Source organism: Colius striatus, chromosome 6 (genome assembly GCF_028858725.1).
Source record: "Colius striatus isolate bColStr4 chromosome 6, bColStr4.1.hap1, whole genome shotgun sequence".
In the NCBI taxonomy this organism is placed as follows: domain Eukaryota; kingdom Metazoa; phylum Chordata; class Aves; order Coliiformes; family Coliidae; genus Colius; species Colius striatus.
In genome coordinates, this window is record NC_084764.1 from 24,046,014 (window position 1) to 24,061,269 (window position 15,256).

At 41.1% G+C, this 15,256-nt stretch overlaps 1 protein-coding gene across 3 annotated transcripts in view; it reads left to right on the forward strand.

Moving 5' to 3' along the window:
• The first annotated feature begins 223 nt into the window (after nt 1-223).
• TTC7B (tetratricopeptide repeat domain 7B) overlaps nt 224-15,256 on the forward strand; it is a 137,702-nt gene continuing 122,669 nt past the window's right edge. For 2 of the 3 annotated variants that reach the window (XR_009818939.1, XM_061998365.1), the window contains exon 1: nt 224-493. Coding sequence is in view for 1 of the 3 variants with exons in the window: in XM_061998365.1 (XP_061854349.1) it covers nt 373-493 (121 nt within the window). In the remaining 2 variants the exon portion in view is untranslated. The remainder of the gene's footprint in view (nt 494-15,256) is intronic. The other variant, XM_061998368.1, reaches the window with a different exon arrangement.

Below are 15,256 nucleotides of genomic sequence, written 5' to 3' on the forward strand. Positions count from 1 at the left end.
CACTAACGGCACGCAGCCGCGGGGCGGTCTCGTCGGGCTGCCTCCCCCGCTCTCCCCGCGTGCCGGGCAGCCCCGGCAGGGCCCGTTCGGCGCCGCTCCCCGGGCGGGCTCGGGGCCGCCCCTGCCGCCTCGCCCCGCCCCGCGCCTCCGCTGCCCGGCAGGTGGCGCCACTCTCGGCGCTCGGCCGCCAGCCCGGCGCGGGCCGCAGCCTTCAAGTTCCGCCGTCCGCGCCGCCGCCGCCCAGGCGCCCGGTGCCGCCGCCGCCGCCGTCCCCTCCCCGCCGTCCCCTTCCCGCCTTCCCCTTCCCGCCTTCCCCTTCCCGCTGCCCCCACCCCCTTCCCTCAACCGTCCCGCGGGCCCATCGGCCCGGCCATGGCCACCAAGAAGGCGGGCTCGCGGCTGGAGACGGAGATCGAGCGGTGCCGCTCGGAGTGCCAGTGGGAGCGGATCCCCGAGCTCGTCAAGCAGCTCTCGGCCAAGCTCATCGCTAACGGTGCGGCGCAGGGCGGGAGGCGGCAGGCCGCGGCGGAGCGCCCGCGGGGGGCGGCCGGCGGGGCTCCCGGGTGGCGAGACCGGCAGGTGTAGCCGGGCGCGCCGGCGTGAGCGGCCTGTGGGCCTCCCCGCGGTGCCCGGGGAGGCGGCGGGGTGCGGGGGCCGCTGGAGGGGCGGGAGGCGGGTGGGGGCGGCCCAGTCGGCGCGGCCCCGCGAGGAGCTGCGGGGAAGCGGGAGCCGCCGAGGGCCTGACCCCGGCGAGCCAACGGGCAGGCGGGCGCCTCGGAAATTTGGAAATCGCCCGGGGCGGGGAGCTGGGGCACTCGCCCTCCGCTTGAGCACCTCGGTGAGGTCCGAGGGAGGCCGCGTTCTGGCTCACCGGCAGCGAGGCCCTGTGGATTTACTGCCTCAACTGCTGAGCAGCCTGATGGTTTACCACGAGTGTTGCAGTTCTGCAGGCACGCATGCTGACACTGTGCATAAAGCCCTAAATGTCCTTCCGTGCCCAGCCAGAATGTCTGTACACAGTGTGTTCTAAGAGGCTTCAGCCCTTTTTCTTAAAGACATAGCTCAGCACTATAGTGCAGCTTCATTCTTGTCAAAACTATATTGTTTTGCTTTGTCTCTTATATCACAAACTTTGAAATGTTTTGTTGAAGGAGGTCAAAAGTAGTGCTTCATTCTGTAGCATGGAAGTGCCTAATGAACAAGAGAGATGCACGGAAGTTCTCTTTGGTATGAATGCATTTATTCTATGTGTGAGAAAAGACGTGGGACGGTGTCTGCCTCAGTGGGCTCACTCCTCTACTTGAGGTGGACCTGGAGGTATTTTTAGGGATGAAGCAAGTCTGCCGAGACACAGCTTGGGATGAATTCTGAGATGATGACATAAAGGATGAGACATAAGGTTGGTGTCGCTGAGAGTGTGTTGCGAAGGCAGCGATAGTGTTGCACGTTTAGTCAGGAAAGAAAAGTGCATTTTTCAGCTCTGTAGAAATGCAAATAAAAGAGGAAACGCCTAGATGAAAGTGAATAGAATAGGGAGCATTTAAGAATCCGTGGATGAGTGGTATATAACCTTACATATATTGGCCTTAAGAACAACTGGGTGATGATCTTTGAGCATACCAGTATAATACTCACTAAAGATAAACACAAGTGAGAAGTTGGGAGATGATATGTTTAGTTTAAGGACATACTTCATTGAGTTATAGGCAATGAGCAAGTTAGAGATCAGTTCAAGTAAAGGCAAATGTTTTTTGGCTCTCTGGTTGGGAGGAGTGATCTTCATAATTTTAAGATGTACTAAGGTATTTCAGACAGGGAGGGAGAGCTAGGTAGAAGGTCTTATTGACAGTTTGATTTAAACTTCTCTGAACTGAATAATTTTTACCTAACTGAACTGTACCCAAGAAAACGATGCAGTCTGCATAGCTGTACAGTAATTTAACTATTATGGTATCTTCTAGATTCTGTAGCAGTCAAAATACAAATTATCAGAGCATTTTCTGATCTTTAAAACATGGGAAAGTATCATATGTAGATTTTCTCTCTGACAGTACAGGAATGATCAAATCAATGTCCGTGGCTTCCAGGCTCTAGCAATCTGAGAATATCAACAGTCAGTCAGCTAAGTGACTGTAAGGGACTCTTCTTTTGTAGTGCAGTAACACAGAAGAGATTTATTTAATGAAATATATGTCCCTGCAGTCAAGAGTGTCTAAAACTGGAAGTTAGTGTTCTAAATGCTTGTGTACCTAACAGGTTGCAGGCCAAGGTTATCAGCTAGTGAGACTATGAAGGAGAGGCAGTATCTCTGTTCAATGCATGAAGAGAGATATGAAGTGTTCTCCGGTGCGTATCAGTGGTAGTTAGTCTCAAGCAATTAATTGAAGAAAAAATGCTCAAATCTTTACTGCTTCCTTCTGTAGCAGTGTTCAGCTAGTGAATAGATAATAAAAGGTCTGGTTTTTGACTGATCACCATGTCATAGGAATGATTTAAAAGCCTAAAAGGAGGAAAAAGAGGGAATAAGATCTTCATTCTGTCCATGTATTGGTGTGTAGGGAATTCTCTGACTCAAATACCAGAGCATTTTAAGTGAGCATATCAATATTTCTAGGAAGAGGGTTTAACACTCTTTGAATACAAGTGGGAAGGAATCCTTTGGGGAAGCCCTCATGTCATCTCTTTTATTTTGCATTATTGCAAAAGAATAGACTGTTGCCAGGACTTAATTACACCTCCTGTTTGGAAATGGGGATTAGAGAACTTGACAGAAATGTTATTTGGGCTACCTGACTTTGGTCTGCCTTGTATAGATACAGTATTGCCTGTTACCAAATTCAGGTCCCCTGAAGTTTGCAACCCAAACTAGATGAAGGGAGAAATAGAAATTCGAACTCCCAAGATGAAAGTCCATGTTGGTGCTGGAGAACTGCAGAGCCTGAGAGGTGTTGGTATTTTGACTGGGCTTCATTATTATGTTGTTCTATTTTGTTCCAATGATGGATCTCATCTGCTGCCTTGAGAATTAGAAATCTGTATGAAATCTGGAAGTGGATCAAACATAAATGACAGTTTATGTAGGATTTTGTAGGCACAAAAATGACACTGGAGCAAATTTCTGTCTCTGGATTGATTGTGTTTGAAAACCTTTGTGAGCTTACTGAGCCTTAAAGAGGGAAAAGAAATGTTTTTGGGTTAGCCACTGCGTTTGCTGTTCTTGAAGTAATAGTCACAATTTGGGCTTCTCACCTCAAGAAGGATGGGGAAACTTTTGGAGAGAGTCCAGCACAGGGCCACCAAGATGATCAGGGGACTGGAGCATCTTCCTTATGAGGAAAGACTGCAGTAACGGGGACTGTTTAGTCAGAATTATTAGGCACTTATCCAGCTTATATTGATTGCATTTCTCTCCTTGAGCAGCAGCAGCATTAAGATTCATGCCATGAAACACAAATCTGTGTTTGAGGGAGTGCTTCATCAGCACTCCCATAAAAGATTGTGTCAAAACTGTTAATGTGCAGATGTGGTGGATTGCCAACAGCAAATACCCACCCAGCTGCTCAGTCTCTCCTTTTCCTTAGTGGCGCAGGGGCAGAAGACAAGATGAGAAGAGTCATTACTTCCGATAGAGATGGGGAGTTTACTTAGTAGTTACTCCTGTGGGCAAAACAAACTTGACTTGGGGAAAACTAATTTGTTGAGAATTAAAATAGATTCAGATGATAAGAAACAGAAAGATAGACATGAAAGCAAAACTCTTCCTCCCCAATTTCCCAGGCTGAACTTCACTCCTGCTTCTCAAACTCCTGTGTGGTGTGGGGGGCAAAGGGCTTACAGTTGGTGCAAAGTGATTTCTTTCAACTGCTCCTTCCTCCTCATATTTTACCTTTTCTTTGGCATGGGCTTCCTGCTAGTTGCAGTCTTTCAGGAAAAAAATCTGCACTGGCATAAGCTCACCGTGTGCTGCAGTTCCTTCAGGGCATATCCATCTATTCTAGTCCGCGTCCTTCCCAGGCTGCTGTGGTGGGTATCTGCTCTGGCAAGTGGAGCACTTCCTCTCCCTCCTCTGACCTTGGTGTTCTTTCTACTCTTTCTCACTCCTTTTGTTCCCTCCTCTCTGTAGCATTTTCTGCCCTCTTAAATGTGTTTTCCCAGGGGTTCTGCAAGCTTGGCCGAGGGGCTCAGCTGGGTCCTGCCATGGGTCTGTTGGAGCCAGATAGGCCTGGGACAGAGCAGCACCTGGCCTCTTCCTACAGGGGCCACCCCTGCAGCTCCACCAACTCTGTGCCAGTATCTTGCCATTTACAACCAGAAAACAAGATTTACAGAAGCTGTAGCAGATAGAATAGAAAACACTGTGCTACTCTGAGATTCCCAAAAAATGTGATCCTTGGCTAGTCTGCAGGCTATTTGGTTGCAAGAAAGGTACTGTCCTCAGTGTTGGCATCCTGAGCATCACTTATCAAATGGAACTTAGACAAAGTCATTAGAAATGAAATCTTAAACCAGTCTTCACTAATAAAACTTTGTGAGTGTTGCCAGATAGTTTAATTATCTGAAAAGGGGTTTTTTCTGGAAGAAATTTTTATTTCCTTTGTTGAATTTTGGCTAACATTACACATGAACAACATGGTGGTGAAGCACTATCATGAGAGTTAGAAAAATCTCCAAGTACAAAATTACTTGTTCACAGATTATTGGAAGAGATGAAACAATAAATGTTGAATATCTGAAATTAATGAGAACGTATTTTAAAGTGTGCCCAGAACTGGGAAGCATTGGTTATAGGATTCTTTGTATTTTAAGTAGTCTGAATGGGCTATTCTATTTAGTAGAGATCTTAATCTGTAGGGAAGTTATGTTCAGCTTTCTCTTGGAAGACTCGATTAACATCAAAACCACAATTGTGTAAGTGAAAGGCAATGTGCATTAAGGAGAGGTTTTCCCTAAGGTCGTAGTTTACCATAGTGGTCCCCAAAATAACTAGTGATGACCACACACATCATATTAACCATCACATATATTTGAAATCCCCATTATCATTTTTTCATTAAATGCTTCTATTTTTTTAAGAAGTCTGTAAAATTGCTCTTCTCAAATATTGATAAGTAAGGCTTATGACATACCAATGAAGATTCTTTTTCAATAGATTTATCATAACATGTTGGTCTTACGGATGACTCGTGTTTTATTGAAATGCTCAGATTTGAGGATTTCATTTTGAAACCTCACTGCAACAGCTTTAATGAGAGCATTGTGTTATTCTTAGCTTTGGGAATTGGAATTCTGAGGGCATCTGGAATTGGTGGTGTTTGAGTGATAATTTTGGAAGCTAGCAATCACATTTCAAAGCCGAAAGTCAGTCACGAATTCTGATTGAATGGTAATGTCTTGAAGGAGGTGGCTACAATGGACTTCAGTATGAAGGTTGTGTCTGCTCAGAGTGTTCTCAGGACCTCAGTGCTCTAATGTTTTCTTTCCTTCCTTTGGAAACACAGTAAGGAAACCTTAGATCGGTTCAGTAGCAAGCTGAATGGATAAAATGAAAGATCCATGAATTTCCACAGTTGTTTCCGGCCATTCATTGTTGCTGCAATCAGAACATGACCTTGCTCAAGTTCAGTGAGATGTATGACTCTGTCTGGAAAAGGACTGAGGAGGGGAATTGTTCTAGTTTGAGGTAAAATGATGTAGTGATGTAGAGACCTTAGCCAGTGTGAAATACTGCATTACTGTGTGGCAAGAATGCATGCCCTGGAGGTTGGTGGATCTATACACTGTCCAGACCATTGTGACATTGCCATGAAAATAGAACAGGTATCAAGTTTGCTGATGGAAATATGTCAGCTTTTTAACACACTGCTTTCTTTCCAGTCTTTCTTGCTACCATTACTATCCTATTTCTGTTTGTTGTTTAGTTTTGTGTGGGGTCTTTTCTCTGACTGCCATTCCTCTCAATACCTTGTTTCTATAGTTTCTTATACTTTTCCTCATGTTTAGCCTTGCAAAATAAGGGAGCAGAGAGGAGTTAGGAGCAGAGCATTAGGAGTTATTTTACATGTCTATTTTTTGTTTGTTATTTTCTATGCTGCTTCTTTATCTGGATACAAGTAGGAAATAAAAATAGAAGCATCTTATGAGTTTCCATTTGTTTTCTCCCTTGTGAAATACAAGACCTCAGATGTATGGTTAAAGCTTATCCTCAGAGTAAACCAGGGATTTGTAAACCTCTTAGGACTCATGCCCTACTTAGAAAGGTGTTTATCAAATTTGTTTTTTATACATACAGTTTGTAATGCAGTTTATATATGTGAAGCTTTCTGAAGACATCTACATCTCTACTAGAAAGATTTGCAGCTCATCATGTAGCATGCCTTTTTGCATTACCACAGAGGCAGGGATGAAGTGCTGTCTCCATTTATTATCTCTTTTATTTTCTTTCTGTTCCATTCACTATCATATTTACAGAACAGGCTTACATATGTTTTTTCTGAATGAAGACCAAAGATGGTGACAATACTAAAATGTGTTGTCTTATTTTTGACTGACATCTTTGTTTCTTCAGATAGCCAGGAATATTACAACAGTGTAAGTGATGATATAGATCTGTTGCTTGTATTCAACTGATTTGTCATCTGGAAGAGAAAATGCTAGTATAGTCAGTGTGATTTCACAAGTAACCAAGCTGGTCTAACACCTTGCTGCTATCGCATGGAGGAGCTTGGTCTTTCTGCCTTTACTCAAGCTGCTTCTTCTCCATGTGGTTTCTCCTGGTTATGTGTTCCTGCCTTCCTCTAGTGTTGATGAGCACCAGAGGTGGGGCTTACTGTGCCAGGCCAGCAGACAACTCTGTGCTCCAATTTCTGGAGTTAGTTTCTGCTGTCCTTCTGAGCTGATTTGCTTCCCATAGTGGCTGAACAGCATAACACCTGGTAGAAAATGAACAGTGGCAGCAGCCAACAAAGGGCAAAGTCAAGAGGAACTTTCTTCTTGCACTGTAGGGAAGCATGTAATTGGTCTGAGTGGAATGAACAAGTATTTCTGGGTATTTAGAGCTTATAGCTGCTTACATTTATAAGGATAATTCCATATATTATGGTTATAATGGTTTTGGAAATTAGACATCTCATTTTTTAATATTGTATCAGTTGTAGTCTGTTGCTTTGTTTAAAAGTTATAAGAAGAAATGGTAGCCTGTATATGTCTGTATTATAGCTGCTCTAGGTTCCTTTAACCTAACTTCAAGGTTTAAAGGTTAATATTAAGTTTTCTGTAGGGAAATAAGTTCATTAGCATTAGCCACTTCTGTTTGAGTTCAAATTGTATGGTAGAAAAGAAGGGGATAGAAGCTCCTCAACTATACCAAATCTGGGCCATTCTCCTTCCCTGCCAAATCTGGGCCATTCCCCCTGCCTGCAAATCTGTCTTGTAAGTAATCAGATTTTAGAATTTGGTGGTTAAATTCTCTGCAGTTTTCTCTGCATTGAACATGATTCAGTTGGTGATATAAGGAGTGAATGAAGACAGTAACTTTGTAAAAAAGCAAAGCCAAAAAATGCTGAGATAAATTAAAGGGAGTGAGAATAGCTAATAGTGCTGTTGGTAGCAATGCCTTTAATCATTGGAGGGCGTTTGATCTCTGCTCCAGGCTCTGGAGAAAGAGTGCTGAATCTGGACATTTCTCTGGTGTCAGCAAACATGTGACAGAATGCATGGTGACAGTTATTATTAAGCTACTCTAGTCAGAGATATTATCAGTTTCTCTGTTCCTTCAGGAGATCTTGCATGAGTTTCTGCAAGTTCTCACCCCACTAATCTCTGTGTGACTGGTAAGATTCCACTAAAAATGTGTATGCATAAGCAGAAATCATTTACTATAATCACATATTATCTTCAAGAGAAGCGAATGGTTGAAAGGTGGTGGGCTTTTTAACATAGTTGTAAAATAGTTTTAAATCTCCTTTTGACTACAGCTTTATAGTGTGTACACTGGTTTGTTGTTTTTTTTTTTTTCTCTAACAGGATCTTGATTCATTCTCAGAACTTGTTTCAGTTCTCAGAATAGACTGACTTCTGGAGACAGAGCCATAAATCTTAAGACCAGAATCAAATATTTCATCAAATAATTAATTCTGTCTTTATAATTATCTTGATTACTGCCTGTGGAATTCTCACGCACAAAAAAATCTGTAATATGGTAGTAGGAAGAAAGCTACTTGCCTTAAGCACTGTGTTACTTACATTAGTATTTCAGAGAGATGGTATATTAACAATGATTAATCAACAACAGCTCTACAGCTGATGTTTCTAATGTGTAACATGCAAAAAGCAATAAAGCAAAGGAATGAGTGTGAAAACTGTGCTTGTTTTATTCAGAAAAGAGGAGAGGATGGAGATCTGAACCTAGCAAATACTTAGGAGTTGTGTCTTTGATAATGAAAGTAGATCCAGAATGTTTAAGTTTTACTGAAAGAAGGGAGGAAATAAAAGAGGATTTAAGTTTTACAGTATTGAGCAAATGCAACTCTTCAACTGTTAAGTTCCCTGTTTAAGTTTTTTAAGTCTGAAATTGTGTATTGCTGTTCTGTTTTGGTTACTTCCTTGGCTATATGAATCAGAGCTTTCCTTTTATTAGAATGAAGGAGTAGCTTTTTCTGCATCAAGCTTGTTAGGTGCTGGGGCCCTGTTGTAGACAGCTCCTTGGGCATTTGACACTCATATAGTTATGCAGATTTTGAGGTGAGTGGTGTTGCCAGGTTTCACAGAAGACTTCTCTTTTCTCAAAAAGGGCTGTAAACTCTGCTACTTTTACAGAAAATGTCTGGAAAATCCCTTTTTTCTCTAGAGAAATCCTGAATGCAGCTTATCTGAGCCTATAAGGAGATGAAAGGCAACCAAGATATGAAAACACCAACAGCATCCAGGCCCTCCCTTATTTTTTCTGCAGTTAATTACCTGAAGAAGTTGTTCCTTATCTTTCAGGTATTTCAAATTCAGATTTGCCTGTACTCATCTTACAGACATACTTCTGTTTTTACCCTTTAATTACAGACTATTTGGTTTAGGACAGCTTATAGAATTAAGAAAAAAACCCAAAACAAACCCAACAAAGTTGCTAAAACATGCTTTCTGTCTTAAAACTGGTGGTTGTGTACCTGAGACAATCTTTGGAGTGACAGGTATAGGCTACTGCCTTTCAAGAATTCATTTGAGGTTTCCCAGGTGGAGCTGACAAGGGAGAGGAAAAAAGGATGAGAAGAGACTGGTTGGTGGTTTTTTTGTGTGACTAGCTTTCAGATAAGATGGAGAACTGCAAGATCTCATCTTCTCAGAGTCAGTGGCTCACCTATGTGCTTTCATCTGAGCTTTGGGTCATCATTACATGGTTTGGTTTTGCTTTCCACCTAAATACTCTTTTGTATTTGTTGTTGTTATCAACAGGAAAACCAGTTCATTCTTTAAGAAACAAATCTTGGCAAGAAGCAAGATAGAAAATAATTCCTAGCTATCACAGCATGTGCTTTTCCTGTTTTCCAAATCACTCTTTGATCTTCTTTGTAATCTAAACAAAACATAAATGGAAATAAGCTAAATTTTGATCGTTCTCAGTGTGGTTACTAGAACTTTTCCTAGTTAAACACCTAAAGATGATTGTGATCCTGTTTCTCACACTTTGTGCTTTCCAGTCTTGGCTATGACCCATATTCTTACTTCTTGGTTTTACATTGAATCTGACTGAATGGGCCAAGTTTAATTCAAACATAAATTTACCACATAATTTGGATGATACATCGTGGCTCAACTGACATGATTATTTACTATTCTGCTGGTCTTAACGTTTCACAAAATTTGGAAACTTGAATTATTATTTTTTTTAAAGCATAAAAATAGTGTGAAAAAATTGCTGGCATTTTATCTTTTTCTGAACTTGTGCCTTCATAAAATAATTTTCTGTGGTAGTGGTACTTTGGAAGTAAGTTTGTATGTATGCATAAATACTCTGGGAAGCCTATAATATTATCTTCAAAGCAAGCTTTGGCTGATGAGCAGGAAAACTTTCTAGATGCTGTGTAAATGCACAGGAAAAGGATACCATGCCCTCTGTACATATTCCTCTGAGAGGAATGAATGACCATATATAATTAAAGGTGTTCATAAATAGAATTAAATTTCTTTGAGCAGCTTACTCTATTTTCTGCTTCTGGTTTAACACATGTCTTGCCTGTATCACTCTTACAGCCTTTCTGGCAGTAGTGCTGTTGGTCTGCTCATGTTCTCTAGCTGCTCTCCTGCTGTCCCCAGAGATCTGGTTGGAAAAGATTCTGGTTAACCTGCTCTAGTTGATCTTGCTTTTGGAGCAGGGATGGGACTAGACAATCTCCAGAGGTCCCTTTCAACCTTAACCATCCCGTGATGGCTACTTAGTAGTCAGTGATGTAACCATAAGTGATACCTTTATACTCATCTTTTTTTTTTTTCTTTTCTTTAATGTAAACTTTGTATAAATCTTAAGATTAGTTTTGGCATTCGTTTTTAGTAAGTTCTAATCAGTTACCTGAATTAGTCATTGGAGACTTCTGCTAATATTCCTCTTCAGGTACAGCCAGTGCTCTTAATGAGTTTTACATGCATCATGAACAAAGAAAATGTCTTTCTGTTAAGTGTACAGTCAAGTACAGAGAGTACTATTCAAGTTCAGATCGTGAGGGCTTGAGTCTGAGGTTGAGCTTCTTTGCTTAAATCTTTGTCGTAGGAGATTTTATCCTAATTCTGCACATTTTTCTTTCAGCTGTGTAACTCAGAAGAGAGTGAAGTACTAAAACCACTATGTCATTAATCTATGCCATTTGACATATAAGGAACAAAATAGTGGTTTTCCCCATACTCTTTCTTGCTTTAGATGTTGAACTGTTGAGGCTTTGTAACGTTTAACTGTCTTTGTTAGCACAGGATCCATGGGTATTCTTGCCAGTGTACCACAGCAGTATGTCATGGATGTTCTGTTACAGAGGAATATTTTGAGCATGGAGCCTTGGTACTGAGAGCCCTGTTGTTAGTAGCTGTTGCCACAGAGTTGATAGCAACTATGTTATCTGGGCGATGTGCTACCTTTCAAGTATTTCCTTGTGATGTTAAAAATACAACCGAAATAAAGAATTATCAAGCCCTTTTAAAGAATATTACATTTTCTACGTTGAGAAACCCCATAGGTAGTCATTGTGGCAGAAATAACCTTCAGTGTTTTGCTGTGGTTTTTATCCAAGACTGGGTACCAAACAATGCATGGCAGATGATTCATTGGTTCTGCTGAGAGCACTTACACCAAGATACATCAACAGTGGGTATTCTGGAATGGAATGAATTTTTGAAGTTGCCTCTTGGAGAGGGATTCTACAGGCGAGACATCTAATCTGTATTCTTAGGGTTTTTTTCTTTTTTCTTTATAGCTGTGTACATTTTCCCCTCCCTTTTCCCCTCCCTTTTCCCCTCCCTTTTCCCCTCCCTTTTCCCCTCCCTTTTCCCCTCCCTTTTCCCCTCCCTTTTCCCCTCCCTTTTCCCCTCCCTTTTCCCCTCCCTTTTCCCCTCCCTTTTCCCCTCCCTTTTCCCCTCCCTTTTTTCCTAAACTTACTTTTAGGAAGGAATTTAGAGCTAGATATTCCTCTCACCTAGCCTGCTAGCAACCCCTGGGCTCTTCAACAAATGCCTGGAAATTGTGGTAGCATTCATCAGAAAGCTGATTATTTCAGTTTATTATGTGATTTGGTGGATGATTCAAGATGAAACATGGTTTTAAACTAATACTAATGTGTTGTTCTTCGTTATTTACCCAGGATAAATGAATATTAATCCTCTGTTTGTTATATATTTTTTCTGCAAGTAATTGCTTAAGATCCTGATAGCATGGTAACAATTCTGCTTCAAAAAGCAGATACTAAAAATCAAGTAGCAAAGCAACTGTCATTAGGATATTTTTAGACACTATTTTACAGACACATCATCAGATGCGTGTTTTTTTTCCCATACCCTAAATTTATGCCAGTTTTTATTCTCATTCTGAAGATGGTCAGAGTTGATCCATATTGCACAGAGGGATAGTTATGTCTGTACAAGGTTCTTGTCAAGATTTGTATAAGTGTGTCTAAGCTTTCTTAAAGTTTAAAGAAAACAACTTGTGTGTCTAGAAGTGCCTGGGCTTTTTGCTTTTAGTGCTAACAGAAATGATATTTAACCTAAAACATCCTTCAGTTTGCCTTGCAGTTCCAAGGTGTTCAGAATTGTCTTTCATTAAAGACAGAGGACATTGTATTAAGCAGGTGGGCTATTTCAGTGATATTGTGATTTTGCAGAAACAGATGTGCAAGCTAGGCTGTCCTTCAGTTAGGCAATGGTTTTCCAATGCAGTCGTGATACAAGTCTTCAAATGTTTTGGTACTTAATTGGATCTTTGTGTAAGTTGCGGCTGCTGTTTTCTCCTCTCCCACCTTTTCTCTGAAAGAAAGAATGTGTAATACATGCAGTTGCATTGCAACTGTCCCTAGCTAGTGTACAGATCAATAGCTTCTCTAACTTGGATCAATGATGGGAACAAAATACCTGGGCTCTGTAGGCTACTTTGATTCTCATCTTAAGGTGTCTGGATAGTTTCAGAGTATGTGCCAGCATAAACTTGAGGCTTTACCCGTGGTTGTGTACTGTCTTTAGAGACAGTATCATGTTTTTTCAAGTAATCAAAAGAGAGAAGTATCTAACTGGGGGAGAGAGAAAGAGGCTGAATTAATTTTTCCAGAGGTGCCTTCTTGTTTCTCTCAGTTTCCCCGGTGTTAGAAATTCTCTATATACAGAGAGGAATGATCTTAAACATCCTGCATAGTGCTGGATTTGTGTCTACGCCTGTGTTGTTCTACAGGGGCCCCACAAATGGGTGAGAACTGGAGCTTTTACAGCTGGATTTTCTTTTTCTGTGGTGCAGCTGTTGAGCAGCTGGAGTGTGGAGAGGAGTATGGCTACACTCTGCTCTTGCAGGAGTATGGAGGGGAGTACGGCTGCATCTACTCTTGCGTGTGTCAATGCTGTTTGATTACAGGCTAAACGATTATTTTCACCCATAGTGATAGGGATGATTTCAGCACTTCCTTTTAACAATCCTCATGCCTCAGGGAATGTTTTTTTTATACTCAATAGTGCAAGGTTTATTTTTGTTTTCCATAGTGTCTAACCTGTTCTTCAAGATACCTCCTAATCTATTGTAACCATCCAGACTATTTGTTTCACATGCTTCCTTGATAATTTTGCAGTTTATATAAGCAAAACATCTCTGGCTCGTGCACAGTCGATGTGATTTTCACTTGTCTTTCTTTAAAGACAGGCCTACTGTATTTAATTAAATTAATGTTTAATTTATTAAACATTTAGGAGTGTGGGGCAAGAGTTTTTGAGACCTACTTAAAGGAATGTGTATGAGAGAGAAGGCATGTGTGATACTTTCTTCTTTGGCATGTTTGAAGTTATGCTATTTGAAGTGAAGAATGTCAATAACAGGTCTCACTCTTGTTGCAAACAGCCTTGCTATTTCAGCTCCTGTGCCAAAGCACTGGTTTTAGACTGTAATTTGGATTCCTGGTTATATTTGATGTTTGTTTTGCAACAACATTCTTTGGTTGAGGAATGAAGTTCAAATGAAGTTTGCTCAGTGAAGCGTTAAACAGAATAAAAAGAAAGAGGAGTGTTGCTTTTGTTAAATTAAATACTTTGGTTTTGGTGAGTACAGATCAGGGAAGAAATATCTACTTGCACACCCATGAAAACTTGGACAGTGTGACTTGCTTTTACCCATTTTTAAGTCACCACTTAGCTTTAAAAATACAATTAGCAAAATTAATCTTTGTTCTCCCAAGTAGGACATTACAATGCTGACTTCAAGTATTATTTTCAAGACTCACTGTTTTTTTTAATCACATTTTTAAAGGGGCTCATAAACAATAATTGTGTACTTGGAATACTCTCTGGAGTCTTTTGAATATTATTAGTACAACGTCTGTGCTGAAAGGACACCTCAGTGACCTATTCTTGCAGGGCATATAATTACATCCTGTGAACATATTCTGAAACATGGTTTTATAAGTTTGAAGTGGCCTCCAGTCTCCAAGACCCTTTCACACAGCACATATTTAACTCACTCCTCTCACCACCCTACTGGTATGGGGAAGAGAATCGGAAGGGAAAAAAAAAGCTTGTGAGTTTAGATGAGAACAGTTTAATAACTGAAATAAAATTATAATAACAATAGTAATGAAAAGGAAGATTACAGACACAGAAATACAACCCAATAAAGAGAAATGCAATGCAGTTGCTCACCACCTACTGACCAATACCCAGCCAGTCCCTGAGAAAGACTGTCTGGGCAGGATGCCCTATGGTATGGAATAGCCCTTGGCTAGTTGGGGTCATCTGTCCTGACCATACTCCCTCTAAGCTTCTTGTGCAACTTCTCCCTGGCAGAGCATGGGAAACTGAGAAGTTCCTTCACTTAGGGTAAACACTACATAGCAACAACTAAAACATCAGTGTGTTATCAACATTATTCTGCATCTAATTAAAAAGTGTAGCCCTGTACCAGCTAGTAGGGAGAAAATGAACTCTGTGCCAGGTGAAACGAGAACAAAAGAATACACAGAACAAAATACACAGAACTGTAACAGAAGAGATGCTAAATATCTTTAAAAATAAAAAAACACCCTTATGTTAGCATATTACTTCCCTTAGAAAATTTGCTTTATTGCAGCAAGTGACAATTGTCTATACCATTTGTACTTTTTAGTATATGTATCAGTGCTTGTAGAAGTTCTGTTGATATTGATGGGAAATTTCTCCGTTTGATGGAGAAGACTCATGAAGTGAAGCATTATGCCCTAGCAGAGGACAAGTGTGTTGGACAAAGGGGGCATATGCAAGTCTCTGATATCCGAGTGGGTTGTCTTACAGTGGTGAAATAGGTAGTCAGTGCCTTTGCAAGAACAGTCATGTTTTGTATTAGAAAAAAAACTTCATATGACAGGAGTTTTGAAAGACTATGAAATGAAAAATGGCCATTGTGCAAATTACAGTTGAGTAGTGTGGCCCAGGATGATACGCTGGGTGCAAGAAGGAATGCTTCTATCTGGCCCTCTTACTGTTTTCCGGTGGGCAAAGTGTAGCTGTTTGCCAGCTTAACCCAGCCGGCCTATGACAAGGACTAGGAGGCAGTCTGAAATCTCTG